We start from the raw sequence: 25,323 nt of genomic DNA, 5'->3' as shown, positions 1-25,323 counted from the left end.
CTCTTTATCCAAAAATTTATTATTTTTTAATTTATTCTAAGTCAAACTATCTTGGATATAATTGAATTTATATAAAAATCTATCATGGTGTACTCATTTGGTCTCGTATATTTGAACAATTTTTATAAATTTTGCGCAAACTTGAGGTATGCCATCGCGCTGGAGATTGAAGCCACTTGCCTCGCCCCGCACCGTGTAGTGGCGGCAGATGGTGCCTTGCCCCCGGAGCTGCTCCTCTTCCTCGCCACACATGTGCTACCGCCGATGCCATGACGGAGCAGAAGGCATCAGCGGCATGGTGGAGAATATGGAGAAGATGAGTTTGACATGTGGCCCCCCTCTATCACTGGATGATTTATCAAAATCATCTACCACACATCGGATCAAAATCAGGGTGGTTTAGGTTAGAGAGTATTTTGTCCGGTTTTGAAAGTTCAATGGTGCAGTGCGTTTGGTTTTGTAGTTTGAGAACGAAAATTGGATGAACATGATAGTTGAAGACTAAAATATGAATTTTACCCTAAACATAATAGAACTGCTAATGCTCGAGGAAGGAGGATGCCAGCCGCGGTGGACGAATGTGCTTGGAGAAGAAGAGGCCACCGCCCACCGGCAACGTAACGGCGCCGCCGTGCCAGACACCACCAGTGGCTGAAATTGCATATTTGGTTTCCTAAAGTTAGTTCCACGGCTATCATCATAGTCCCCGGACATGTAAATTGCACATTTAAATTTCTTAAATAGGTTTTAGAACATATGCCATCATAGTCCTCTCGCTGTTGTTCGTAGCAGAGTCTCCGAGCTCCTTCTTTACAATGTCTCCCTCCCGTTGTGTGTATAGGTGAGAGTTTTACCTAACCTCGTCATCTCTACAAAGTATTGCTAATTGCTTTCACACTTGCCAGTAAATGGCGGTGGTGATGGACACTTTCACACAATCACAATGGGTTGACGTGGCCAACATGGTGATAGTTGGACGAATAATTTGTGTGAAAGTATTTTTTATGAAAGTTTTCTCCTAGTAATAAATTCAACTTGTTTTCTCCTAGATTATATACATCCAAAGTTAAATTAGAGGGTCAAATATGTATTTTTTTATTTAGGGACCGGATGACACCAAAAGCTAAGTTTAGGAAGCCAAATATACAATTTACGAGTTCAGTGACCGGGATGACAAAACGTGATAAGTTTGAGGACCAATTACCTGGATAACACAACGTGACAAGTTTGAGCACTGCTGGTGTACTTTACTCTTTATCGACGAACCGTTTGTTGGTAATTTTTCTTACTGTTGCCGACCCACATGTGCCGGATTATTGGGTAGTGGTACAGTGAAGGAGGAATCACAAACTCACTCCGTCCTTCGGTTGGGCAAAGAGTTTCTCTGTTACACACATACTCTCTCCCTCCCGTCTCTTCAACTAACCACATCAACAAACAAACCTTTATCCACTCGATAACGCAGCATCGTAACTAACATTCCCGTCTGATTTTCAGGCCAATGAGACGCGTGGCTACTCGTTTAGTTAAATTTATCGATTGCTCCTATTCAAGTTGCGTCACAAGTCAACTGATGAGCTGTGTGTCATTGTGTCTCCCATTCAAACTCTTGCTGACACTGAGCTACCTGCAAGAACCCAACCAATCCGGGCGGCAATCATTCTTCGAACCACCGTCGTTGTCAGCTCATCTGACGACTACACTATAAATACACGTGCGAACCAGCAGCTCGATCTCCATCGTCAGTTCGTCACTGCACTGCCCTGCTCTGCACTGTTCGCAAGCAGGACTAGTTTGCTGCTTCGATCGATCTGATCATCAGATCTCATTTGAGAGACGATGGCCAGGCTTGCCGCTCTGACGACGGCCATGCTTGCGGTGGTGTGCTCGGTGACGTGCTGCCAAGCTGAGGGCTACGGCTACCCTGCAGGCTCGGGAGGCGGCTACCCCAGCCCCAGCCCGACGCCGCCGGCCCCGACTCCGAGTGGCGCCGGCCTGGCCGTTGGCTTCTACACGGACGCGTGCCCGAACGCCGAGGCCATCGTGCGAGACGTCGTCAAGAAGGCGGTGGAGCAGAACCCCGGCGTCGGGGCAGGGCTCATCCGGATGCTCTTCCACGACTGCTTCGTCCAGGGCTGCGACGCGTCCGTGCTGCTCGACCCCACGGCAGCCAACACGCAGCCGGAGAAGCTGTCCCCGCCCAACTTCCCCAGCCTGCGCGGCTTCGAGGTCATCGACACCGCCAAGGCGGCGCTCGAGGCCGCCTGCCCCGGCAAGGTCTCCTGCGCCGACATCGTCGCCTTCGCCGGCCGCGACGCCAGCGCCGTCCTCAGCGGCGGCCGGGCCGACTTCGCCATGCCCGCGGGCCGCCGCGACGGCCGCGCGTCCAGCGCCAACGACGCGCTCCAGTTCCTCCCGCCGCCCTCGTTCAACCTCTCAGTGCTCACCGCCAGCTTCGCCGCCAAGGGGCTCGACGCCGACGACCTCGTCGTGCTCTCGGGCGCCCACACCGTCGGCCGCTCCCACTGCTCATCCTTCGTCGCCGACGGCCGCCTCAACACGTCCACGTTCGACATGAACCCGGCGCTGGCCGCCTCGCTGCGCCGCCAGTGCCCGGCGACCCCGACCGCGGCCAACGACCCCACCGTGGTGCAGGACGTCGTCACCCCCAACACGCTGGACAGCCAGTACTACAGGAACGTGCTCAGCCGGAACGTGCTCTTCACGTCGGACGCGGCGCTCCTCAGGTCGGGGCAGACGGCGGCGGCGGTGGTGCAGAACGCGTTCGTCCCCGGGCTGTGGGAGCACAAGTTCGCGGCGGCGATGGTGAAGATGGCCAGCATCGAGGTGAAGACCGGCGCCAACGGCGAGATCAGGAGGAACTGCCGGGTTGTCAACTAGTTCGATTTCCTGCGCATGGCTGTTCTGATTTGTACATGTTCGTGCTTCTTTTTGGACTTGCGTACAGCTGAGCTGTTGGGTCCTTTGTAATGCCGTTCGTCCGCTTTGTGTTCTTTCATCTGTATTCTGCAGCATGCTTTTGCATGTTCACAGTGAATTGAGGCAAAACTCTTTTAATATTGAGAGATGGTGGATCCCTATGTTGCTTTGTCCGTGTGTTCTCTAAATCTATATTATAAGAATTTATAGAAATTGAAACACTTCTCATCAAAACTAGCTCTGGTACCCACCTCACAAATCTCATTTTTTGGGTCCACCTAAAAGCACCAAATAATCTCATTTTTGAGTCCACCTAGAAGCACCAAATATTTGACAGACAGGATGACAGACTGAAATTGTCGGCCATCCCCGTTGAGTCGCGATCCCGCGCCCCCCTCCGCCGGTTTTTTTCACCGTGCGCCTGTCTACCCAGCCCTGCGTACCCGCGATCCGATTGGCCTGATCTCGCGCGACACACCTCCAATCCCCCTGTCAATCCCGCCGCCTCCTCCCTCGCGACGCGCTCCCCCACTCCTCCCTCCTCCCTCCTAGGCGATGGCCGACGGATCCAGCAGTGGTGCCGGCGCCGGTGCCGGTGGCTCGTCTCCCCACTTGTGCGCGGCGGCGACGGCGGCGACTCGGCCCTGCCGCCGCTGCATCGCACGGCGTTCGGCGTGGTCGAGGCCGCTCGAGGCCGTCGACTTCGGCGCCCACGCTGGCACGCACCGGCGGCTCGGCGTTGAGGACCACATCACCTTCCATCCCTCCCTTCCCCAATCCCCTTCGGCCATCCGCATCGCGCCGCCCTCCGAATCCTCGCTCCTTCCCTCCACGCTTCCTTCCTCGGCGGAGGGCGAGCATCCAGAGCCATCGATAGGGGCGGAAGCGGAGCAGCAGATGTGGTGGACCCGAGTTCCCCGTTCGCATCGCCTGCCATCCCGATCCTTGCTCCCCCGGACTAAGAGTAGGGGTCTGAGCGGCGGCGGGCCGGAGTTCGGTCCTACAGGAGCTTCTGCAGATGGATCGAAGTCCTAGCAATAGCCTATGCGCATGCGGAAGGGGATGGAGGGTCCGCTGGCTGCGCTGGGCGTGTGACGATGCTCTTCGTGCAGTATTCCCGGCCAACATCTGCTTGATGAAATGCGTAAGCCACACATTCCTAGATCTCCTCCCCCCATCTCTCAAGTGTTCACACGATGAGTTTAATCCTTTTTGCTATCTGCGTGTGAGCCGTCAGCTCTGAATGTTACGATCTTTGTTGTGCGTAGGATAACTTGAAGGCTCTTGCTGATCCCTGCATCGACTGTGAACTCATGGTACGATGGTCAATGAACAATACTTGCGATCTTCAGTTGGAATATGTCAGCTGCACATCACGTAGCATGCTTGACTGAAGCCTTGACATTTGCTTTCTCCTTTTTGTAGATCATCTTGATTGATCTGATCCTGCAGAAGACAAGGGCGTACCACCATATTCTGTTTAATAAGCTTAGCATGTGGGATTATCTGTTGACAAGGTATGAATCTATGATGTTCAGACAGATTAACATTCCATCCTCACTGGTGTTCTTATTGGCATTTGAGGCAATTAGTTTGCTAAATATGTAATTGGTACTGCTGAGCTACCATTTCATTGTTTGCACATGGTCATGTAATAGTTATAATGCACCTTTTTTTGTACATCGGTGCATATACTAGAGTAAAATGGTTCCTGGATAATGTGGAAAAGAATCTGGCCAATATATATATGTTTATATCTAGGATATATTTATTCTGGCTTTGTTTTCTGGATAATCCTCTCTTTGTTTTCTGACTTAGCGGGCATTGCTCTGTAGTATGTTGTTCAAGTAATAAAGGAATATAATTCACAAGGTGAAGAATTCTATCACAATGTACCCATTCAATTGCCCAATGCCCGTGTCATCTGTTTGTTGTCTTCTCAGGTTAGTGGATATGTCTGTAAGACAACTAGCATCAAAGATGGTGTAAATCAGTTTGATCTTTGGCAGAGGAAGCAGTAGCTTGTTTTCAGGCATTGGTTGACTTTCTATGCTCCCTTATGAGCAGCAATGATGATGGAAGAATAATTGTTGCAAAGCAAAAGCTCAATCAACAACCTGAAGAAGCATATCTTAAATTTGTGATGCTTTGTGCGGAAAAATATTTTCAGAGATACTATACCTTGACATTTTGTGTTGCTGAAAGGATATGCCGTAGCTACTTATGAGTTTTTGTTCATTACCTGTTGCAGGTCACTCGAGATGCTTATGCTGTTATCCTGGCTGGTGGAAACCTCCAGCCTATTGAAGAAACTAGGCTACGCTTGTGTCCAAGCTTACCACCAGCTGATATAAAATTCTTTCAGGCAAGTATAAAATTTCACAAGCCCTGAATTTTGCTTTCTTAACAGTTCTTGTTGGTGTTAATTTCTGGTTCTTGCCTATGAGTGTGTTGGAACAACTGGTTATTGCATGAGCAGCGTGCATTATTACAATTGGTCACTTCTTTTTACCTGTACCTATCAGTGCGGGATGTGCTTGTTGCACCAGCTGGTTCTTTCTTAGATGGTTCTCTGAAAGTGCTAAATTTTGTAAGATTCAGGTTTTTTCTGTGGTTACATAATCTTTATTTTATTTCAAGGTTTACTCTTAGATGTACAATATTTATTTGGTTTAGGATTTATTCTTATTTCAGAATTGTTATTTTTATTTCAGATTCTCCAGTGTAGATTTTTTTTTGCTGTACAGTGTGTAACTGATGTAAAATATATCAATGTATTTTAGTGTCATGAATTTTTTTAAGTTCCATATTAGGCCTCCAATGGATAGCAACATTGAGTGGAGGATAGAGGAAGGCAAAAGGCAGCTCGCTAAAAAATATTTCTTGTGTTGTTTGTCGATGAATTATATTACTACTAGATTCTTCTATTTTTCCTTCATAGTCTTATTGAGGTCAGTTCAGTAATAGAACATGCCTGGTATGATAAGAATTTTTTTTGTGATTTAAGTAGCTGAACTTTTATATTTTATTCATCAAAACTACTACACACGGTTTCTTAGTATAAATGAAGCCCTAATTTATTTATAGAAAAATTCAGGCATTGAACCCAGTCTATTTAAGGTTCAAGCATTTATAGAAAAACTACTACACCTGAATTAAGGTTCGGGGGGCACACTTTGCTAATGTGCAGATTCATAGCAAGGTTGTGAAACATGTAATTTTAAACCCAATCTATTTAAATCAGGTTCTCCCAATTATTTACATGGATTATTTTTCTGCCCCTATATTTCAGAATCTTACCCTATTGTCAAAGAGGTCTACTGTCTAATAGGTATGCTATCAAACATATTAGTTTCAAATTGTAGCTTTTGAATTAGTTTCTACTTTCTGTATTGGATATCTAGACCAATATTTTTCAGATGTCATGGCAAGGAGGGGCCAAGGTCTGGTGCTACTGCCAGGACATCATATTAGATTGTAATTTCAGTGAGATCATGTAGTGTGATGTGAGAAATGTCTTCTTCATCCATTGCCATGGATGGATGGCAGACCAAAAGGCAGTACTCGTGGGGTTGTAACACTTTTATAATGTTCTATCCAATTCAAGCTTTTAAATTTATTACTTTGCGAGAAACCAAACTACCGAGTTGTACTCACATTTTCTTATCCCAAAGAAGGAACCAAGTTGAACAAGGTTCCTCTTCTTCGTCATTTAAACGTTTGTTGATTGTTATGTGCGTGGATTTGTTGGATGGACACAACACACAACCTTATTAAAGATACATATAATATAATGTGTGGATGAAAATAATTATGGTATGGATTATGATTTAAGCTAAATTGTTGGTTAATTAATCTAAATATCTTGTTTCCTAGGTTGTTTATATAATTGTCACATATCAATCATTGTTTTAAATATAAAGTGGTTATTTTCTTAATTTTTTAAAATATGTGCATGCCGCATGTGGACCTATACTAGAAATCTTTTAATTTTAAAACATGTGCGTTGCGCAATGGGCACTGCTAGTAATAATAAATAATTTCCACAGAAGAAGAGATCAACGGCAAGCTGGACTTTGAGCCCCAAAAAAGGAGAATATAGTTCAAGGCCCATCAAGCTGGTTCGGGCTCAGAATCTTTCAGCCCAAACTGCCATCAACCGACCGGCCTGCTTGGGTTGCAGCCTGCCGTGCCTTTATTTCATTTTTATATTTAAAAAAATTAAAATTTCAAAAATATATAGCCGTCCTAAAAAAATTTAAAAATGGGCCCCTGTCGCCCAAACAGAGGACGACAGGCCCCCTGTCGCCTAGGCAGGGGGCGATAGGACTTTTTTGTAAAAAAATTTTACAAACCGGTCCTCGGTCAGCGCGGCGCAGGGGCTTGGGGGGGGTCGCCCCCCAACGGGCGACAGGGGGGGCCTGTCGCTCTTCCCCCTCGAGCGACAGGGTCCCCCCTCTATATAAGCACTCCACTCCCATTTCCTCCTCATTTGAGTTAAAAAATTTCACCAAAAATCCAGAAAAAAAAAGAGGGTGAGGACAAGGGAAGCAGTGAAGCCCTGCCGATTGCGCACTTGTGATCTGCAGGTAATTATATTTAACTTATGTATTTTTCCATTGATATTGTAGAGTAATTAAATTTAATTAGTGCTATAGTAGAACCAATTTAAGCAGGAGTTTAAGGATACGCGTTTATTATTAGTTTAGGAAATTAAGACTACGTGTTTATTTTTACAATTGCAGTACTATTAGAGACGTGTTTATAAATTAATTACGATTTAGAATAGAATTTCGCATATACAGTATAGAATTTGAGTGTCATCACGTAGTTATAAATACTTAAATGTTGTAGTTGAAATCCATACTTAGTTTTTACGGATTATTGAATAAGATAGTGAAGTAAAGAGTATAACTCGATAAGTATTCTGTGATATACATATATGTCGAGCAAGATGTAGTTTCATGTATTTTTTGGTGACTACAATGTTATGTATGGGACAAATAGAGCCGTGCTCAGCTGATTGGCTCACCAAGATTCAGCCCGTGGGTGGACCAATGGGAACAGACAGGAGAGCACTTGGTCCATCCAACAGGACCACACACAGACAGCTCCTTTAGGGCTTACCTCACGTGGTACTTACCCCGGACTCTGGCTCGTCTGGTTTATGTTGACACTCACCCGCAGGCACACCAGGCGAGGCCTCAGGATGGCTATGCCCGGCACCACGTGGAGGCACTAGCTGGCGCGGTGAGTCTCTCGGTCATATTTGCATATATATTAATATTCATAAGATAATTCATGTGTTACTAACTGTTCCTTTACTCAATGGATGCAGTTTCGCCTTTGCAACATGATGAAGACGGACTGCTCGACTTACCTGACGAGGGTACGTGCCGGATCCCCAATGACCCAGTTTAAGCAGACAAAGGCATGATCGAGGCAGCGTGACCAGTTGCGTTCAGTACTGCACAACTTGGAAAGCTGTGTGCAGTATCAAGACAGCCACGGGTCGTCCCAGGCCTCGTCATCGTTCCCGTGTCCGGCGATCGCGCACCAGCCGACGTCTCAGTACTACACAACTGCAGGTAACGTAGATATCTCTTTAAAATTATATCAAGTGTTGCTACATATTTACTAATATCACAAACAGGATACGATCCAACTACTGCGTTCGGCCATACTGAAATGTTTAGAGGGGCACCACCAGTTGGCAGACCGTATCCAGGGATGGTACCGGGGCCACAGATACCGGCCTACACAGGTTAGTTTATGTTTCGTATTTCGGTTTCTACATGTCATGACGAAAGACACGAGCATACGCTAACATCCACATTTTATGCGTAGGATTCTACCCCGATGTGGGCGTCGGACCTTCTTCCTCCTTTCGACCTGGTACAAAACACACTCTCGATACACTCACTAATTTACCACGCAACATATGTTGGTTTACATTTATATGTTACGCAGGGTTTGTTTCGAGTACGTTCGTTCCAGATAACGATGGCGACACCTTAGACGAACTCGACAGCTTGACTCCAGACTCACCTGGCGCGCCCGATGACCCCGATGTCTTGGGGTATTCACAGCTAGGAGGAGCACCACTTGGGATCTCTCAGCAACATACACCGCAGTCCCTTTTGCGTCCTGAGCGACAGATGAGGTCTCCGGATCGTCACACCTACTCCGAGGGCCATGTCCGTGACCAGCAGAGGGCTAAGAGGGTCCGACGCCCTATGGGTGGTTAGATATATCTGATGTTTGTATCTCTGATGTTTATTTGTAATGAGATAGCTGTGGATCGCTTATTTGTACACTTCAACGTTCGCCTCTGATCACTCTCATATTTTCCATTACATACGATAGATGGTATGTTTATGCTTCAATGCTCCATTAGGACTAACTACGATTAAAACTCGACATTATGTACATGTCCAGTGAATGCAAGTTAGGTACGAGACATACATACAAGCATAATACAACATTAACAATACTAAATGCAAATACATCTTAAACCGATGAACATCATATGTTATAGATCATGGCATGAAATCATCTAGGTCGTCATCCCAGTTGACAGATGGTGGTGCTGCAGGTGGTGTAGTATGGCTCGACGAACCTCTTGCCTTTCCCTTTCTCTCTTTTCTGGATCTAGGTTCATGTACAGGGGGACGAACATCATGTGTTGGAGGCCATGGTTTGGGGGGCATAAAGCCATACTTGTCGTCATCCCAGTTAACACAAGTTGGTGCTTGAGGTGCTGCAGTATGACTTGACGAACATCTTCCCTTTCTCTTTCTCTCTTTTCTGGATCTAGGTTTATGTACAGGGGAGGAACATCATGTGTTGGAGGCCATGATTTGGGGGGCATGAAGTCATCTATATCGTCATCCCAGTTAACACAACTTGGTGCTTGAGGTGCTGCAGCATGACTTGACGAACCTCCGGTCATCTGTTCTTGTGGAGGCTAAGTACTATCACCCGAAGATCTTCTCCATCTCCTTCGCCTAGTTTGCGGCATAAGTCCACCGAAGATACATACCAATTTACGGAAATTTGGTATCGATTTGTTAATCAACTCCGTGTTCTCGGGGTAATCCTAACATATAATTAAACAATAATTTTACTATTTTATAAATATAGATTTCAAATGACGGACGAAATTAAAACTGAATGAGAGTTACCTTAATGTGCATCTCATATACCTCTGGCCGCATCCATATCTTACAAGAATTTTGTAAGAATCCAATGACATTAGGATGATTCGCTAGTTCACATACTCTCATGTATATATTCCGACGTTCTAGCAGGTGTCCCTTTACATCTTGCGTTGTAATACCTCGAAACATTGTGAAATCTTTAAATTATACTATTTTGGGCAACGCCATCTCTATCGTACCATCCGCTAATGGATCCAACTTCTTACTGATTAAAAGATATGTCATGATATCAAGTGTTATACTAGATTTTTCTTCGCTTCATGAAAATCCTCCAGAATTGGAGGCAGTCATTGCCTTATGCTGTAATATCAATGTACTGTCATTATAAATTTACAATTCTGTATTTCACCATCCAAAAATTAATTCTATTCTCGAACTCGTACTTAAATTGTTCTACTATAGCACTAATTATATTAAATTGCTATACAATATCAATGGATTCAAATATAATTACCTGCAGATCACAAGTGTGTAATCTGGCAGGGCTTCGCCGCTTCCCTTCTCCTCACCTCTCTGTTTTTTTTTAGGATTTTTGGTGGAAGTTCCTCTCTTTTCTGGATTTTTGGTGGAATTTTTAGGCTCAAATTAGGAGGGAATGGGGGTGGGGGGCTTATATAGAGGAGGGGACCCTGTCGCCCGTTGGCGGGGGCGACCGCCCCCCAGCCCCCGCGCCGCGCTGACCGAGGACCGGTTTGCAAATTTTTTTAAAAAAAAGTCATATATTTTTTATTTTTTTTAAATATAAAAATAAAAAAAGGCGTCTGCCGTTCCCGTTCTTTGTGGTTGCGAGTTGCGACGAATCCGCTCGCCGAGCCGCTGTCCCCCGGCGGCGCCGCCAGGCAATTGGTGGATCTCGTGGAAACGGCAGAAATGCGTGCAGAGCATGCAGTTGGGTTCCGTTCATTCAGATGGGCAGTGGAGAAGCAGAGCGCAAGGATGGATGGATGCCGTGAACAAGAGGACACGATGAGTGTTCAGGGGGGACGGCGGCTCAGTTCCAATTCGCTTATTCAATGTAGCAGAGGGACTTAACTGACGAGGATCTGACACGATGATCTTCATCTGAATTCTGAATGGATGGCCTATCCTCCCAGCTATCTCTTGCACTGCACAACGAACTGAAACTTCTGCTGATTGAGTGATTGTTTGTCTCCAAGACTAGAGTCAACATTGACAGCGTGCAAATTAAGCTTGTTTGCAGGCCGCGAAAGACAGAGCGCGCACACTGGCAATAATGCAATGCGCGTAGTATGCTCGCACGACTGGATAAGAGAGCGACACGGCGACACCGAAGCAAGGGCATCTCATGAACACACACGCCGCCGCCGCCGTTGTTCCTCTCTTGAGCTTTCTGTCCCCGGTTTCTGCTGCGTTTTCCGACCAGGATGTGGGCTCACTCCCAGCTCAGCTCCCAGCCTACCACCTTCCAGGCCAAAAGCAATGCTGCCCATCCTCTAAAATAATCCCCATGCTTACGCATCACATTACGGCATGCAAAGTACCACTAGGTCATTCCAGAAGCTGCATACCCAATTATATCCATCCATGGCTGGTACGCTGCTTGGCCCGTCGAAGTCACCTGCCGACGACTCGGTGGTGTTGGTGATCTACTAGCCCGGAAGGACACCGCTGATTAATTTAACTCAATGGAGAATCCTGTCCTGATGCGGTGGTTACTTTACAATTCAATTAGGTGGATGATCCTTGGCATCAGTACTCTAATTTTCCGCTAGTTTACTGCCAACTGGTTTCTGAGATTGGGCGAGCATAAACCACCAGTGGTTGGAAAAATCTTAATCGAATGCGGAATACGGGACGGGTGAGGCAATCTGAATGGTTGGTTGGTGCCAAAACAGCATCTGGTGGCAAGGAGAGGATTACTGAATTTACATGGCTGTTCAGTCACCAACGTAGCATAGACTAATTCGGATTTAAACTCCAAAATGCAATCAAGATACTTTCTTGTTCGACGATCCGTCAGCGCTTAACAAATTTTTCATTTCCGCATGTGTCGCATGATATTCTTCTGGGCCCATGTGGAGCGTGAATTCGACTAGCTGGTTAAAGAAATTGCAGAAGGGGATAAGGCTGATGATGAACACCAATGGAAGAATATGAAAGCACCTACCCTTCTGCAGGAGATTCGGGATTAAAGACGTTTGATTAAAATAGTGGTTGTTAGTTGACAGATGTCGTGAACGTACACTTCTATGACATGATTTGTCAGCCGTGCTTTTTGGTTGGCAAAAGAAAAGTTAGTAAAAAGCGTGTGTGTGTGTGTGTGTGTGTGTGTGTATATATATATATATATATATATATATATATATATATATCAAAGCTTTTTTTTTGAAGTGCAACCGACAAGAGGTTCATCAGGCATAGGTTTATAAAGAAGATATATCAAAGCTATTTAATAACTTAAATTTAATTTTGTGTTTCGAACAATGTTGTAACCTATCGTTTCCTTCAACGACTTGGTCCGGGTGGTTTGGCTCTGCCCGTTTGTTTATTCACCTTTCCGCAGCTACAGAGAGGAACGCATGCAAGTTGGATGGGTACATCATACCTGTCACTCTCATCCGATGAATTGCATTCTGCACAAATGCTTTAAACATGCAGAAAAATCCAACTGAGAAACATGCAGAAAGATCCGATGAAATCTTGATCTAGCCGCTGCTCCTCCTCCTCCGTAATCATTCACTCTCCGTGTTTCTGGTTCAGATTTCAGAGAGTCGGTGGATGCAGGAACCGGTAAATGGGCGATGCAATGGATTTCTTACTATTCCTCTGTCGATGAGCTAATCCCAAACCGCCTCCTTTTTAATGACTGTCGATGAGCTAATCCCAAACCGCCTCCTTTTTAATGAAATACGTGTTCAGACACACATTCTTAAAAAAAAAGCTAATCCCAAACGGCATTCTCTCAACCAATCTGCTTCACGATTGGCGCAAGCACCTGCTGCAATCATTGAGGACGGCCGACTGTGGCGGCGGCTGCGAAAGCAGGGCCGTGACGTGACCCCGTGGCCTCACTCTTCATCGTCATCTCGAGGCCCGATAGTCTTGCAGGTCCATATCCGACTCAGCTTCATCTGCGGGCTTCATGTGTCTGGAATTTGCGTCTGGGATGAATTGAATTATATGTGATCCTCGCGGAATTTCTGCTGCATGGAAGAGGAGCCAGTGGCAACTCTGATCGATATGAACGCCAAAGGACTCCGGCCAGGTTGCAGACGGCATCTTCATCCTGCGTGTCTTGTCATGTTGATTGATCCTGACGGCATCCAACAAACTACCCACTGCACGGTGTCTGTGCAGTACTCCCTCCGTCTCAAAATATAAATATTTATTGACTTCCGTAATTCCTGTTTGACCATTCGTCTTATTCAAAAAATTTGTGAAAATATTATTTATTTTGTTATGGCATGTTTTATCATCATATATATATTAAGTATATCATAATTGTTTTTATATTTTTATAAATTTTTTAAATAAGACAAACGATCAAAAATAATCAGTAAAAGTCAACAAATACTTATATTCTGTAACCGAGCGAGTACTAGCTAGCACTACGAGCCGGCCCACCCAGCCGGCACGACCAGTCACTGAAGAGCGGGCCCACCACCGCCTCTTGATTGCTTCTGCGGCTCAAGTATTCTGGAGCACTGCTCACCTGACTCCCCAGAGCGATGCGCTTTAAAGGGGCGGACGGGCTCGCCTCGCCTGGCTCCTTCCCCCCGCATCCACCTCTATCCACCTCCGTCTCCCGCAGCAGCGAGAAACGCACGAGGGGTACGCCTCCTGAGATCGCCGCGAGGCTCCCAGTCCTCGCGTCCCGCTGTGCCTCCGCTCCCAAAGGTGAGAATTTTGCGTGCTCGGTTGGGCGGCTTGGTGCGCGGGGAAGGCTGCGGTTGGTTCCTGCCGAAACTCCGGGCAACCTTTCTAGGCACGCGGGAAGGCTTCTTGCTTTGCCTGCGGAATTTAGGATCGTATTGGATGGTTTCCGTGGGATTTTAGGGGAATTTTTGAGTGATCGGGCCCAAAGGTGGCAGCTTTAGTTGGATTAGTGTCTCGGACTCGTGGGTTCTAGCGAATTCCTTGTTAATTTAGTTGCAAATCAGTGCCGGCGTTCGTTCCTGGTGTTCGATTGGCACGGAACAATGGAGAATTGGGATTTGGTACTTTGTGTGGTTCTGGTTCCCCTGGCTGCTGGCTTTGGCTGATTGTGACGTTTATGCGAAGCAGAGTTGACTAGTAACTGCGATAATGATTGAAGGGAATTGCTTTGTTTCTTTTGCTGAATTTTCTCTACAGGGGCGCGTCGGTTTCAGTTTATATGTGATTCAACGATTGTACTCGTGAATGGTCCTCTCTGTGAAAATATAGCACGATAAGCTTTTCAAAGAAAAAATATATATAGCACAATAGCTGGTTGGGTGAACTTTAATTTGGATTGTTGTTAGAGGAGTCAAGGGCCTATTGGGCCTTAGCCCATTAGGGATAATTAGTCGCTTACTTAGGAGTCAAGTAAACCTCTCTATATAAGGAGAGAAGATGTATCAATCTAATCAAGCAAGAGATTAGGAGGAAATCCCTTCTCTCTTGCCGGCCGTGGGCAAAGCCCCGCGGCCGGCCTCCCCCGGCACCCAAAACACTAGCAATCGCCCCCCTCTCCCACTCTCACGATCTCAGCCCAGCAGCCTCCATAACAATTGTACTGTAGCCGGGTGCCCGGGTTGGATTGGAAGGTGGGTACTTTGAACTTTGAAGGCTGCGTGCTAGTTCCATTCGTATTGGTAGGAACTTTGCTAGTTACAATTTAGAAAGAATTGTTCTTTTCTCCAGGCATAGGATCCGCATTTTTACTTCTTCAGTTCTGGTGCTGTTGTCAGCAGTGTATTTTTCTTTGGAATTAGGTTATTTTCCTACTTATTTGAATAAGTTTGTCTTCGAAATTTGAATAAGGTTCTCATCATTCAATCAAGAATTAGGTTCTTGTCGTACATATTTTTCTTCATGTGATGCTACTGTTGGTGGTTCATTCATTTCTCAATAAAACACTGAACAATGATTGCCTTCTCATTTCAATCAATAATCTTTACTGCTACTGAAGTTTAATGTACTGTGACCGACAATTTAGTTTGCTTTCATGCTGCATGCGAGTAGTGTTCCTCAGTTGGAACTACCTGCAGTAGTTGCTCCATGTCTTAAAGTTTGATAAGTTCGTATTGATGGTTGTAACCACATTAGTTTTCCTTTCTAGAACTTGATTGCCACATTTGCTTTATGTCTAGTAATGTGACTGCATTGCTAATTTTTATCAATTCATCATCTTTATTTTTCAGGTTTTTGAAAAAGAGTTTGTTGGTGTTAGGTGTTTCTCAAAAGGGTAAATGGGATCAGAAGGACCTTCAGTTGTGACTGTCCATGTTACTGGATTTAAGAAGTTTCATGGGGTTGCTGAGAACCCAACTGAGAAAATTGTGACCAATCTTAAGTCTTTTATGGAAAAGAGAGGGTTGCCAAAAAATCTTGTCCTCAGCAGCTGCACAGTTCTTGAAACAGCTGGGCAGGGTGCACTTGGCACATTACATAAAGTTTTAGAATCTGCTATTACAGACAGAGAGAACGGGTCGTCGACGCAGGGACAAGTAATCTGGGTGAGTGCCTACTGATAGTCGTATTCTTGATAGTGTGTTCTAGAATTATGTTAGATGAAGCAGCATTCCTCTAATTTTTATATAAAATGACTTTGTTCTACACTTCTACTGTTCACCATGTTTTTATGTCTCTCATCCAGGAGGTTAGCATTTAAATTATTCCAGTCCAAGTAGCAAGCTCCTTCATGCATTGTCAGATGGAATAATGAATTCTTTAGTATTTAATCGATATATAATTTAGCTGATTCAGAAACAAGGTCAGCCACCATTTGCATTATCGGTTCCTGGGCCTTGGCAGTTGTCACTGATTAGTAATTCAGGGTTGCATTTGACCGTGCGAGCACCGAGAGCTGGAGCTCCACTTTTGGATGCAGTTTATGTCTGATGTAGCAATTTGATTATCCCTTTTCTGAAAATAAAACAAAAATACCTAGCTTGTATTCGGTACTACTGGAACTGATTTTCTTATGGAACATTTTCAGATCCACTTTGGTGTCAACAGTGGCGCAACAAGGTTTGCCCTTGAGAACCAGGCTGTAAATGAAGCCACCTTCCGTTGTCCAGATGAGCTAGGATGGAAACCTCAGGTTGCTTTGGCTAATATGCCTATTATTCTTATCTGTATAAATTTTGCTATTGCATTTTATCAGCTTCATTGGTCGAATGCAGAGGGTCCCAATTGTGCCATCTGATGGAAGCATCTCGCGGACGAGAGAGGTAAATAATTAATTAATTAATACATTTGATTTGATGGGTACTTGTTGAAACAGAGCTGTAGATTGTATTCTTATTTCTTTCTAATCTTGTGCCCTATCGTATCTAATTCATTCTCCATCTGGAACCCAATTTCTGCACAAATTATTTACCTTAAAGGTGTCTGAATTTCATAATAACTTAGTGCTCAAATGTATTAGGTTGTACCTGCCAAAATTGTCAGTGAGATATAGAAGTCCAATAGTCAATCCCTTCGTGTTACACTGTTACTTCTATTTGAATAAAAACACCAGTCTGTGAGAAATTAATAAATGCTATGTAATGAACCCCCTAGAGTGATGAATTTTATATGTTAATCAAAATGTTGTTTACTGTACCAAACAACCTGCTAGAGCCTAGAGCTATGGATTTTACATACACAGTTATATGAATTTGAGTTCAGCTCACTCTTTAGGGCTTTCGGTCTTCCATTTGAAGCGTTGTTGATCTTGAGATTAATCACGTTTTCATTACCAACCAGACTACCCTACCAGTGAACGAATTAACCAAGTCACTCCGGAAGATAGGCTACGACGTGGTGCCTTCGGATGACGCTGGCCGATTCGTGTGCAACTATGTGTACTACCACTCTCTTCTGTTTGCAGAGCAACATGGCATCAAATCGCTGTTCGTGCATGTGCCCCTCTTCTTGACGATCGATGAGGAGGTCCAGATGCACTTTGCTGCTTCCCTTCTCGAACTTCTTGCATGCTCGAACTAGGAAGAACAGTCTGAAGGTAGGTCTGCATACTGATTATCAGTCTTGCTGTACAATTTAATGCTGTCGAAAGAGCTGAGTGTGATCATGTGTTATTTGGTTGGCATGTTCCTTGCAGCATAGCGGATTGATCTGAAAGATGTAAAGTTGGAAGCAGACTGAATAAGGTGGTGTGGTGATTGATAAGTTAATCTTGCTCCAAGGGGTGTGTTTGGGAGGGTGGGAAAGGTGCTGCATAGAGTCATTGTATCTTCCTGTGGTCAATTTGCGGCTTGTATGCATGCACGTGTGCTGTAAACATGCCTGAAACTGAAAAATTGAGAACTTGGTTATCAATAAAATTAGAGCGGATGCATTACACGTGACGAAACTGTAGAAGCTTTGCGCCTGTGCTTTGCGATCTTTGCTTTGCGCCTGTGGTTTCTGATGTCAGATCTTCCAGGTCTTGAGATGTCAGCCGAGCTGAAGGCTGCTTGGTGCTTGCCAAGACCAAAAATGGAGATGTGATGGCGCCAAGCCTGTGCTTGATTGAGATGGAGCTCACGTTCAGTTCAGACGTCAGAATCTTCAGAACCTTTTTTGTTTTGAACTTCTCTGTTTCATATTTGGGAATTGCTCACCGCACCTTCCACGCGGTAGAATCTTCAGAACCTTTGAGATGGTCTTAAGTGTACTCCGTCCCAAAAAGCCTGTGCTCGATTGAGATTGCACTGAACCGTCTCATTTTTTTTTTTGAGTGTGTCTCATGTTTTTTGGTTGCAACCTGAAATGCTGGGTCTGTGGGCCCGAGTCGTCGTCTACGTGTGCCAAACTGCACCCGAAGCCCAGGCCCAACCAAGTAATAGTATGGACAAGTGAGGCCCAACTAGACCAGCCCACGACTCCACCGCGCGCCGCCTCCGGGTGTGGCGTGTCCATCTACCGCCACGCCCATCATTGCGTCTCCTCCCCCACTTCGCATTCCGCCCTCGCAGAACCGCGACTGAAACCCTTGCGCCCGCCTCGGCCGCCGCCTCCCACCCGAAATCCGCTTCGCCGGTTCGTATTCCCTTCCGATTGCTTCCTCGTTCCTCCGTAGATCGCTATCTCCAGTCGGATTCCTCGGCTGGTTCGAATTTTCCCCCCGGTGAAAATCGCTCTGGTGTTTGATCTGCAGGTGCGCGCTTGTAGTTGAGGGAACTGCTGCTTCCGCGAACACCGGTCGACCATGGCGACCCGTAAGTTTCGAAATCCTTGTGCCATATTTTTCGGTGCGAGTTTCGTCCGTAGGAGCTTGATACTCCACAGATGGCGTCGGTTGTGCTCTAATCTTCGTTTGGGGCCGTTTTGGCGTATTAGTTTCGCGGCTAGATGACTGGTACATTTATAGTTCCTGTTTGATTATTTATGCGGTGAAGGTTATGGGTTCTGGGGTCTAGAAGGTAGTTTATTGAATCCATATGCTTGCCTGAATTTTGGTTTTAGAGTTTGAAGGCTAGGGTTGCTTTCAGTCTGATGAGTGTTTCGGCAGCTACATAGTGTGACAAAGTTTGGTTTGTAGTTTGTGGAATTGCCATTTGGACAGATACTACAGTGGTCTTGCAATTGCAAATACTTAAAAATATAAGAACTCTTCTTTGAATCAGTTCATGGTTTGTTCTCTGTTAGGTTTTCAAGAAGAAAAATATGTAGGCATACTTGTTCTCGTTTGAGTATAAATGGTTCGGACTGTGTGATTTTTCACTCTGATGATCCTTTTAATGTTTGTGTTTTGTGTTCTATAATCTGCAACTTCTGGCATGTAAACTCTTTCAGGTATTCAGTTTGAGAACAATTGTGAAGTTGGTGTTTTTTCCAAGCTAACAAATGCCTACTGCCTGGTAGCAATTGGAGGGTCAGAGAACTTCTACAGGTTAGTCCTACATATTTCTTTTGATTTTAGTTATTCGGCATCCTTTGGTGTAAGTGGAGGAATATCTAACTTTAACAACATGTTCTTCCATGATTTGCAGTGCATTTGAGGCTGAGCTAGCAGATTCCATTCCCGTGGTCAAGACCTCTATAGGTGGCACCAGAATAATTGGTCGACTCTGTGTTGGTTAGTATTTGAGCTTGGCTGTGCTATATGGGTTATTGTCTACCTGCCTTCAACTTTTCCACTTTGATGAACCAGGAAACAAGAATGGACTTCTATTGCCACATACCACCACTGACCAAGGTAAATATTTGCTTTATGATGTAAATTTATGTTTATGTTATTCCTGCTAGACCTGTTGCTAGTGCCTACTCACAGCTGGTTGTTAGGAATTTCTATGGACTTCTTGTCCAGATTTCCTTTTCACATGCATGTTCCTTCCTTTATATTTGTCCAGCTGCGTTTGATTTTGCAAGTTTATGGCACCGTTTCCTGAAATTATCTGTGCATTCTAGGAAATTTTGTTTCTAGCAGCATTCTACCTCTAGGTTTTTTTAATAAAAAAAGATTATATAGTTTGTACTTAAAACAGTCTTGAAACCACCTAGAGAGTGTTTGCATTTCGTGAGGTAAGTCATATTTGTTGATTGTGGGTGCTATGTACGTTTTCTTGAAGCCGTCAGATTATATTGTGGACCTGCAGTTGAACAAGTTTTCATGTAATTTCTGGGGTGAAGTCTTGTGGAGATTGTACCTGTCTTTTAGTGATGTATAACCATCCCAGCTTGGTTGTACATGTGATATTTTTGCCTCTTTATTTCATGGGTTACACCATTCATCACGAATCTTTTATGCTTATGTCCTCCCTGTGCTTTGAAACTGTTCTAGAGCTTCAGCATCTGAGGAACTGCTTACCTGATCAAGTGGTTGTACAGCGTATTGATGAGAGGTTATCAGCCCTTGGCAATTGCATAGCCTGCAATGATCATGTTGCGCTTACACACCCAGACCTTGACAAGGTATGCCAATGTGCATCTGTTGATGCTCCCTGAACCTTTGCCTTCTCTCCATTACCTAAAGGTGATCCCTTGATGATGTTTGATTCTCCAGGAGACGGAGGAGTTTATCGCCGATGTGCTTGGAGTTGAGGTATTCAGGCAGACTATTGCTGGAAATATCCTCGTGGGGAGCTACTGTGCATTCTCTAACAGGGGTGGCTTGGTACGGTGCAACTATCAACTGTAGTTCTTTTCAGTTTGGAAATGTTTTATTCCTAATTTGCAATGCCACCTGTGAAACAGGTTCATCCTCACACATCCATTGAAGACCTTGATGAGCTCTCCACGCTCTTGCAAGTCCCGCTCGTGGCTGGAACCGTGAACAGAGGCAGCGAGGTCATTGCTGCAGGAATGACTGTGAACGACTGGACAGCATTCTGTGGCTCAGACACGACGGCCACTGAGCTCTCGGTCATTGAGAGCGTCTTCAAGCTGAGAGAAGGGCAGCCCACAGCGATTGTCGATGACATGAGGAAGTCTCTGATCGACAGTTATGTGTAACGAAGGCCCAGAAGATGTGGGTCTCAAGTATTACCTATGCCAAGATGCACTGCGAGCTATACTTGTGTTATCTGTAGTAAAACCAAAGCGTATCCTCTGACAAGCTACGTTTGGTGGTTTATCCTTGGCATCTGAATCATAGACTTGATGTTTTACCATGTTCCTTGAGGCTCATTGGTATGCTTTTTTTTTTTGGGAACAAGGCTCATTGGTATGCTAGTAAGAAGATAATGTTTCTATTCGTTATATGATGTTTCAGCATGGAGCTATGGAGTATGGGCATATGGCTCATCTTTCCAGTTTACGTTTTTGCTTTTCTAGATTATTAGTTATTTTAGCTTTTCTAGATTCATAGTTTTTGCTATGCGTCTACAAATGTATTATATCTAGCTGCATTAAAAAATCTATAAATCTAGAAAACCAAGATGACTAATAATTTAGAACGGAGGGAGTAGGAAGTAATAATTTTGGCTAAATTCACCGTTCTTGCAACGATTTGGAAATTGAGATTTCAGATGCTAACGTGCTTTTTGCTTGTGATAATGCATGCCTTTACAAAAAGATGTTCAGTCCAGCAGCAATTGTATATTTGTATAGCCATGAAATCCGAGAAGTCAAGTGTTTCGTATCCTCACGTTCTGCTTTAGTACGACGCAACCTGAACGCCAGCAGATAAACTTTCTGAGAAATAAGCGTAGAAAGAATGTTATCTGAAAACACCAATCAAATGTGGAATTGTATATTGTACGCGGGATGGTGATAGAGAGAATGGTAAATGAAAGCTCTGCCAGATGCCTAATTTCTCATCACCAGCAACGGTGTGGATCACATAAAGACGCGGATGTATCAGCCTTTGCTGAGCTGTGTTTCTTCACGGGATGGTGGCGCTTCACCAAGTCAGATTGGTAAGTGGCTTCTCTTGAGACTCCTGAATGCAGTTCGTAGCCAGTTCTCTCAGCTGTTCTTCCACGGTCTCCATGGAAAGGGAACCATCAACAATCTTCATAAACACAAGAGTTGAGTAAGACATGCAGATCCATTTGATAACAAAATTTACCATTGTGGATTGCTTCACATCAAATTAGCAATATTAGCATTCACAAATAGATCACAGGAAGTTGAAGAGAATATAGCCGGCCACTCTGGTTCCTTGAGTTGACACACAGAACTCGAGTCACTTGCACAAAAGACAAAGCAAACACAAAAGACCCTATTGTGGTGATTGTTGCAGAAACCAAGTTACCTTCCATGTCGAATCACAGAGTGAATGATAATGATCTGCAACTCTCTTTTGGAATTCAACCTTTTCATATCGCTCACCACCATAGCCCCCTCTTTCAGACGCTTTCTGTAACAACAGATTTGCATACCACTATGAAGCAAGAGGATAATCAATGTAAACTATTGAAGCGTGGACTTTGTGACACATAACATTGAACATCAATTCAGCATACAGGCTGGTATGCAGGATTACAGGCAGGTGGGCAAAGAAAATTGCTGAACAAAAAGTTCCCACCCCCAAATTTCCTGCCTTTGGCAAAAGCTTCAGAAATAAAGTGGATTGTTTTGGTGTTCCAGCTTCCAGGACAGAGTCCAATACAGGGCGACCTTAAGTACATCATAATCACCGAGTTCTATATGTAAAGGTTATTTTGATTTGGTTAAGGCCGAATGATGGCTATCATCACTACAGTGTGTAAATAATGTGCTAAAACTGAAAAAAAATTCTAGCACCTTCATTATGGAACACTAACTCAAGAGTATAAACATACTGTAGCGAGTATAAATATAAATGAACAGAATAAAAAAGAGAGAGTATAAACAGAATACCTCTGGTTGTACATCCAGATAAATTACAAGATCTGGAGCTATAAGTCCAACATCTGGAGACTGAAATAGTACAGGCGTCACTGCTCAACTCCCAGGTATTTATGTGAAGATAGGAAATCATTATACAGCCCAATGTTACCAAGCTCACCTTGCACCATTCAATATCAAGCCCTTTAGCAGCTGAGAAAGCCACTCCAGAATAAGAATAACGATCTACGATGAGAGTAGTTCCATCAAGTAGCTTGCTTTCCATCAAAGCCCTGCAGCAAGTGTCCAACCAAACGAAACAGCCCACAGTTACAGCAATCTTGAATCATTGTGCACGTTATACAGTATATAACTCGGACCAAACTTCCCACATATTACACTAGCATGTTGGCAAACAATTTTGTTACATTGTGAAAAGAGCATACCTTTTCTCCCAGCGGTTTGCACTGAAGAGCAAATGAACCGTTCTGTCATCAAGCTGCGACTCATTAGCTAGGTAGGCAGAGATCATCTGCCCAACACTGGTGCCCCTATCCGGGAAGCGCCACCCTTCAGCACGGCAACCTTGGCCTTCCAGATAGGACAGCAGCCGAGCACACTGTGACGATTTGCCACTCCGGTCCAACCCTTCCAGTACAATCAGAGCACCTCGCCCACTCTTACTGCCAGCATTCGCCATTCTCACCCCCTGAAACGCCCTCCGACGCTGTGCAAACAAGCCGAGACCAGAGGGCACCGCCGATTTGCCACTCCTGCAACGAAGATTGCAGGCACTGTCATCCCAAGGATCGGACATAAATCTTGTAGTTCACAAAGGAATCCGGGGAGATCAGACACGCCCTACCTGCTCCAGGAAGCTGATCTTCCGGCGAGCCGAACCAATGTAGTCATGCACAACTGAGTGTGCCGATTTTCGTAGAATCAAGCTAAGCAGATAAGAGGACGCGAGGGAGGGGGACAGGCTGCGCAGTGGGGGAACAGGAGCTGAGGGACGGCGCGGAGTGAGGGGAGAGCTCGAGGGATCAGATCCCGGGGAAAGATCTTCCGCCTGAGCTCGATAGCTCGGCGGCGCGGGGCTGGAGCCCTTAGGTGGCGGCGGCGGCGGTGGGTCGAGGGAGGGAAAGAGGAGGAAGGCGAGGTTCGTTTCGTAGCAGTAGCAGTGTAGCACCTGATCTCGGCAACTCAGGAGTCAGGAAGCATCCAACGTCTGAAAATTGGCCAGCTCACCCTACGCCCCTTTTCCTAGTCCTACGCAGCTGACTTCTTCAGATAGGCCATGTTTGGAAGGGCTTAAGCTCCAGCTCCAAAAACCGGCTCCTGCTGCTGGAGCCCTTCCAAGCGGGGTGAACGGACACGGTTTTGGCGGTGGAGCCCCGAGAATCACGCTCTCTGGAGTCATTCGGTGGAGGAGGATCCACAAAAATGTGGCTCTGGCGACTCCGCGAGACCAGTGCCGCCTTTGCTCCCCGCCTGCACGTGCTGAGCCTCTTCGCGCGTTGTGCCTCCTCGCGGCGACCGGCAAGACAGGAATCCGTGGCCCATGGCCCGGCGACAGGCCAAGGCGGAAACGGCGGCGGGCCCCGAGGCGTGGCGGGCGAGAGGCCGGCGGCAGAAGCAACCCCGGCGCGGCGTGGCGGCGGCGGGAGACCGAGCAGGGAGGGGCGGGGAGGGAGGCCGGCGGAGGATGCGGGAGAAGGGAGAAAGGATAAGGGGAGAGAAGGAAAGAAAAAATAAATAAGAAGAATGAAAAATAAAAAAAGGGTATTGTAGTCATTTCATTTTTTCTGTATTTGAACAGCTAGATGAAGCTATTTTGCCAAACGTTTTCTCAAAACGGCTCCAGCTTCATCAGAGAAGCCGCTCCACCAGAGGAGTTAGAGCCGGAGCTGTTTCTGGAAGAGCCGGCAAAACATTTTCTCAAAACGGCTCCAGCTTCATCAGAGAAGCCGCTCCACCAGAGGAGTTAGAGCCGGAGCTGTTTCTGGAAGAGCCGAAGCTCTGCCAAACAAACCCTAGTAAGTTGTTCTCGATGCCCGTTGTGTGTTTTTTAGATTATACGATACAACTCAAATAGTTATAACATACATGTAGGCATACTCATATTTCTATAAATACACGTACGTTGTGTTCTTTCTTGATCTTAGCCTTGCGGGTCTTCGGAAATAAACTTCATCTCTAGTCTTCGGAAAATTCATTGTAACGTTCCATTTTTTTTTTCTCAGGAGAACATTACATGAAAATTATTTATATATGTGCTTAATGCATGTATCATAGTGCAAAGAAGACCTCTCCAACATAAGTGAATACTTGAATTGCTCTATTTAACTTGTCTTCTTTTAACTTATTTCAATTTATTCTCTTTCCGGATCAGTTGAAATTAGCCGGTTATTTACCAGTCGAGCAGGGAATACGTACGTGGACGATATCCTCTACCAACCAAGCCAACCCATTACTTTTACGCATTTCAATGCTGCGTGGGCAGACCCTATTCTACATTTTTATACGGTACTGTATTTTGCAAATAAAAAGAAAAGGGCCCACGCGTCGGAGAGCTACCTGATCTACAACGACCATACTTCCAACTTCCAAGTCCAACAGCTACAATGATACTAGGAGTAGACTAGTGGAGTACGATAGAACCGAACCAGCAGCAGCGGAACCCGGCCGATTCGTCCGTCCTCTCCCCTCTCTACCAATGATGAATTGATCATCCTATAGTCTATCCAGGATTACAAAACATCTTTATCCGCAGTGGCGGAGC

The 25,323-nt window shown here is 45.3% G+C and overlaps 5 protein-coding genes across 18 annotated transcripts; 4 read left to right on the top strand and 1 right to left on the bottom strand.

The window, feature by feature from the left end:
- The first annotated feature begins 1,757 nt into the window (after nucleotides 1-1,757).
- On the top strand, nucleotides 1,758-3,057 carry LOC120694659 (peroxidase 2-like). The gene has a single exon (XM_039977851.1). The coding sequence runs from the start codon at nucleotides 1,840-1,842 to the stop codon at nucleotides 2,899-2,901; it is 1,062 nt and encodes a 353-aa protein (XP_039833785.1). The 5' UTR covers nucleotides 1,758-1,839; the 3' UTR covers nucleotides 2,902-3,057.
- A 327-nt stretch (nucleotides 3,058-3,384) lies between these two features.
- Nucleotides 3,385-6,759, top strand: LOC120694656 (protein ARV 2-like). Of its 14 annotated transcripts, none has more exons than XR_005683584.1 (6): nucleotides 3,394-4,084; nucleotides 4,209-4,256; nucleotides 4,366-4,457; nucleotides 4,776-4,812; nucleotides 4,884-6,271; nucleotides 6,345-6,759. XR_005683584.1 is itself a non-coding variant. In XM_039977848.1 (5 exons), the coding sequence occupies exons 1-4, from the start codon at nucleotides 3,959-3,961 to the stop codon at nucleotides 5,292-5,294; spliced, it is 369 nt and encodes a 122-aa protein (XP_039833782.1). In that variant the 5' UTR covers nucleotides 3,398-3,958; the 3' UTR covers nucleotides 5,295-5,305; nucleotides 6,360-6,759. The 14 variants fall into 14 exon arrangements, 2 of the variants coding, with proteins under 2 accessions (XP_039833782.1, XP_039833781.1); XR_005683583.1 differs by having other exon boundaries at nucleotides 4,759-4,812; XR_005683589.1 differs by lacking the exon at nucleotides 4,776-4,812 and having other exon boundaries at nucleotides 3,385-4,084; nucleotides 4,209-4,264; nucleotides 5,192-6,271.
- A 7,057-nt stretch (nucleotides 6,760-13,816) lies between these two features.
- On the top strand, nucleotides 13,817-17,661 carry LOC120694655 (pyrrolidone-carboxylate peptidase-like). The gene is made up of 6 exons (XM_039977846.1): nucleotides 13,817-14,018; nucleotides 15,506-15,820; nucleotides 16,303-16,407; nucleotides 16,490-16,537; nucleotides 17,055-17,310; nucleotides 17,410-17,661. Exons 2-5 carry the CDS (start codon nucleotides 15,554-15,556, stop codon nucleotides 17,292-17,294), a joined length of 660 nt encoding a protein of 219 aa, XP_039833780.1. The 5' UTR covers nucleotides 13,817-14,018; nucleotides 15,506-15,553; the 3' UTR covers nucleotides 17,295-17,310; nucleotides 17,410-17,661.
- A 508-nt stretch (nucleotides 17,662-18,169) lies between these two features.
- LOC120694654 (eukaryotic translation initiation factor 6-2) lies at nucleotides 18,170-21,028 on the top strand. Its single transcript, XM_039977845.1, has 8 exons — nucleotides 18,170-18,329; nucleotides 18,448-18,508; nucleotides 19,086-19,182; nucleotides 19,283-19,368; nucleotides 19,444-19,488; nucleotides 20,074-20,204; nucleotides 20,296-20,406; nucleotides 20,487-21,028. Exons 2-8 carry the CDS (start codon nucleotides 18,499-18,501, stop codon nucleotides 20,742-20,744), a joined length of 738 nt encoding a protein of 245 aa, XP_039833779.1. The 5' UTR covers nucleotides 18,170-18,329; nucleotides 18,448-18,498; the 3' UTR covers nucleotides 20,745-21,028.
- Nucleotides 21,029-21,309: 281 nt separating this feature from the next.
- Nucleotides 21,310-24,134, bottom strand: LOC120694653 (thymidylate kinase-like). The gene is made up of 6 exons (XM_039977843.1): nucleotides 23,407-24,134; nucleotides 22,988-23,314; nucleotides 22,723-22,834; nucleotides 22,575-22,634; nucleotides 21,988-22,092; nucleotides 21,310-21,744 (listed from the first exon to the last, which is right to left on the bottom strand). The coding sequence occupies exons 1-6, from the start codon at nucleotides 23,451-23,453 to the stop codon at nucleotides 21,634-21,636; spliced, it is 762 nt and encodes a 253-aa protein (XP_039833777.1). The 5' UTR covers nucleotides 23,454-24,134; the 3' UTR covers nucleotides 21,310-21,633.
- Between the last annotated feature and the right edge of the window lie 1,189 nt (nucleotides 24,135-25,323).

Source organism: Panicum virgatum, chromosome 2K (assembly GCF_016808335.1).
Source record: "Panicum virgatum strain AP13 chromosome 2K, P.virgatum_v5, whole genome shotgun sequence".
In the NCBI taxonomy this organism is placed as follows: domain Eukaryota; kingdom Viridiplantae; phylum Streptophyta; class Magnoliopsida; order Poales; family Poaceae; genus Panicum; species Panicum virgatum.
Note: the sequence above shows the minus strand (reverse complement) of the source record. Positions and strands in the feature narration are given on the sequence as shown.

Coding starts and splice junctions, on each gene's coding strand:
- LOC120694659 (XM_039977851.1), top strand. CDS start 1,840: ATGGCCAGGCTTGCCGCTCTGACGACGGCCATGCTTGCGGTGGTGTGC.
- LOC120694656 (XM_039977848.1), top strand. CDS start 3,959: ATGGATCGAAGTCCTAGCAATAGCCTATGCGCATGCGGAAGGGGATGG. Junction 4,085..4,208: donor ACATCTGCTTGATGAAATGC/GTAAGCCACACA, acceptor TGTTGTGCGTAG/GATAACTTGAAGGCTCTTGC. Junction 4,458..5,191: donor TGGGATTATCTGTTGACAAG/GTATGAATCTAT, acceptor TACCTGTTGCAG/GTCACTCGAGATGCTTATGC.
- LOC120694655 (XM_039977846.1), top strand. CDS start 15,554: ATGGGATCAGAAGGACCTTCAGTTGTGACTGTCCATGTTACTGGATTT. Junction 16,408..16,489: donor AGCTAGGATGGAAACCTCAG/GTTGCTTTGGCT, acceptor GGTCGAATGCAG/AGGGTCCCAATTGTGCCATC. Junction 16,538..17,054: donor GCATCTCGCGGACGAGAGAG/GTAAATAATTAA, acceptor ATTACCAACCAG/ACTACCCTACCAGTGAACGA.
- LOC120694654 (XM_039977845.1), top strand. Junction 19,369..19,443: donor AATTGGTCGACTCTGTGTTG/GTTAGTATTTGA, acceptor TTGATGAACCAG/GAAACAAGAATGGACTTCTA. Junction 20,205..20,295: donor CACACCCAGACCTTGACAAG/GTATGCCAATGT, acceptor TTGATTCTCCAG/GAGACGGAGGAGTTTATCGC.
- LOC120694653 (XM_039977843.1), bottom strand. CDS start 23,453: ATGACTACATTGGTTCGGCTCGCCGGAAGATCAGCTTCCTGGAGCAG. Junction 22,635..22,722: donor TTGATATTGAATGGTGCAAG/GTGAGCTTGGTA, acceptor GTACTATTTCAG/TCTCCAGATGTTGGACTTAT. Junction 21,745..21,987: donor TCTGTGATTCGACATGGAAG/GTAACTTGGTTT, acceptor GTGTTTATGAAG/ATTGTTGATGGTTCCCTTTC.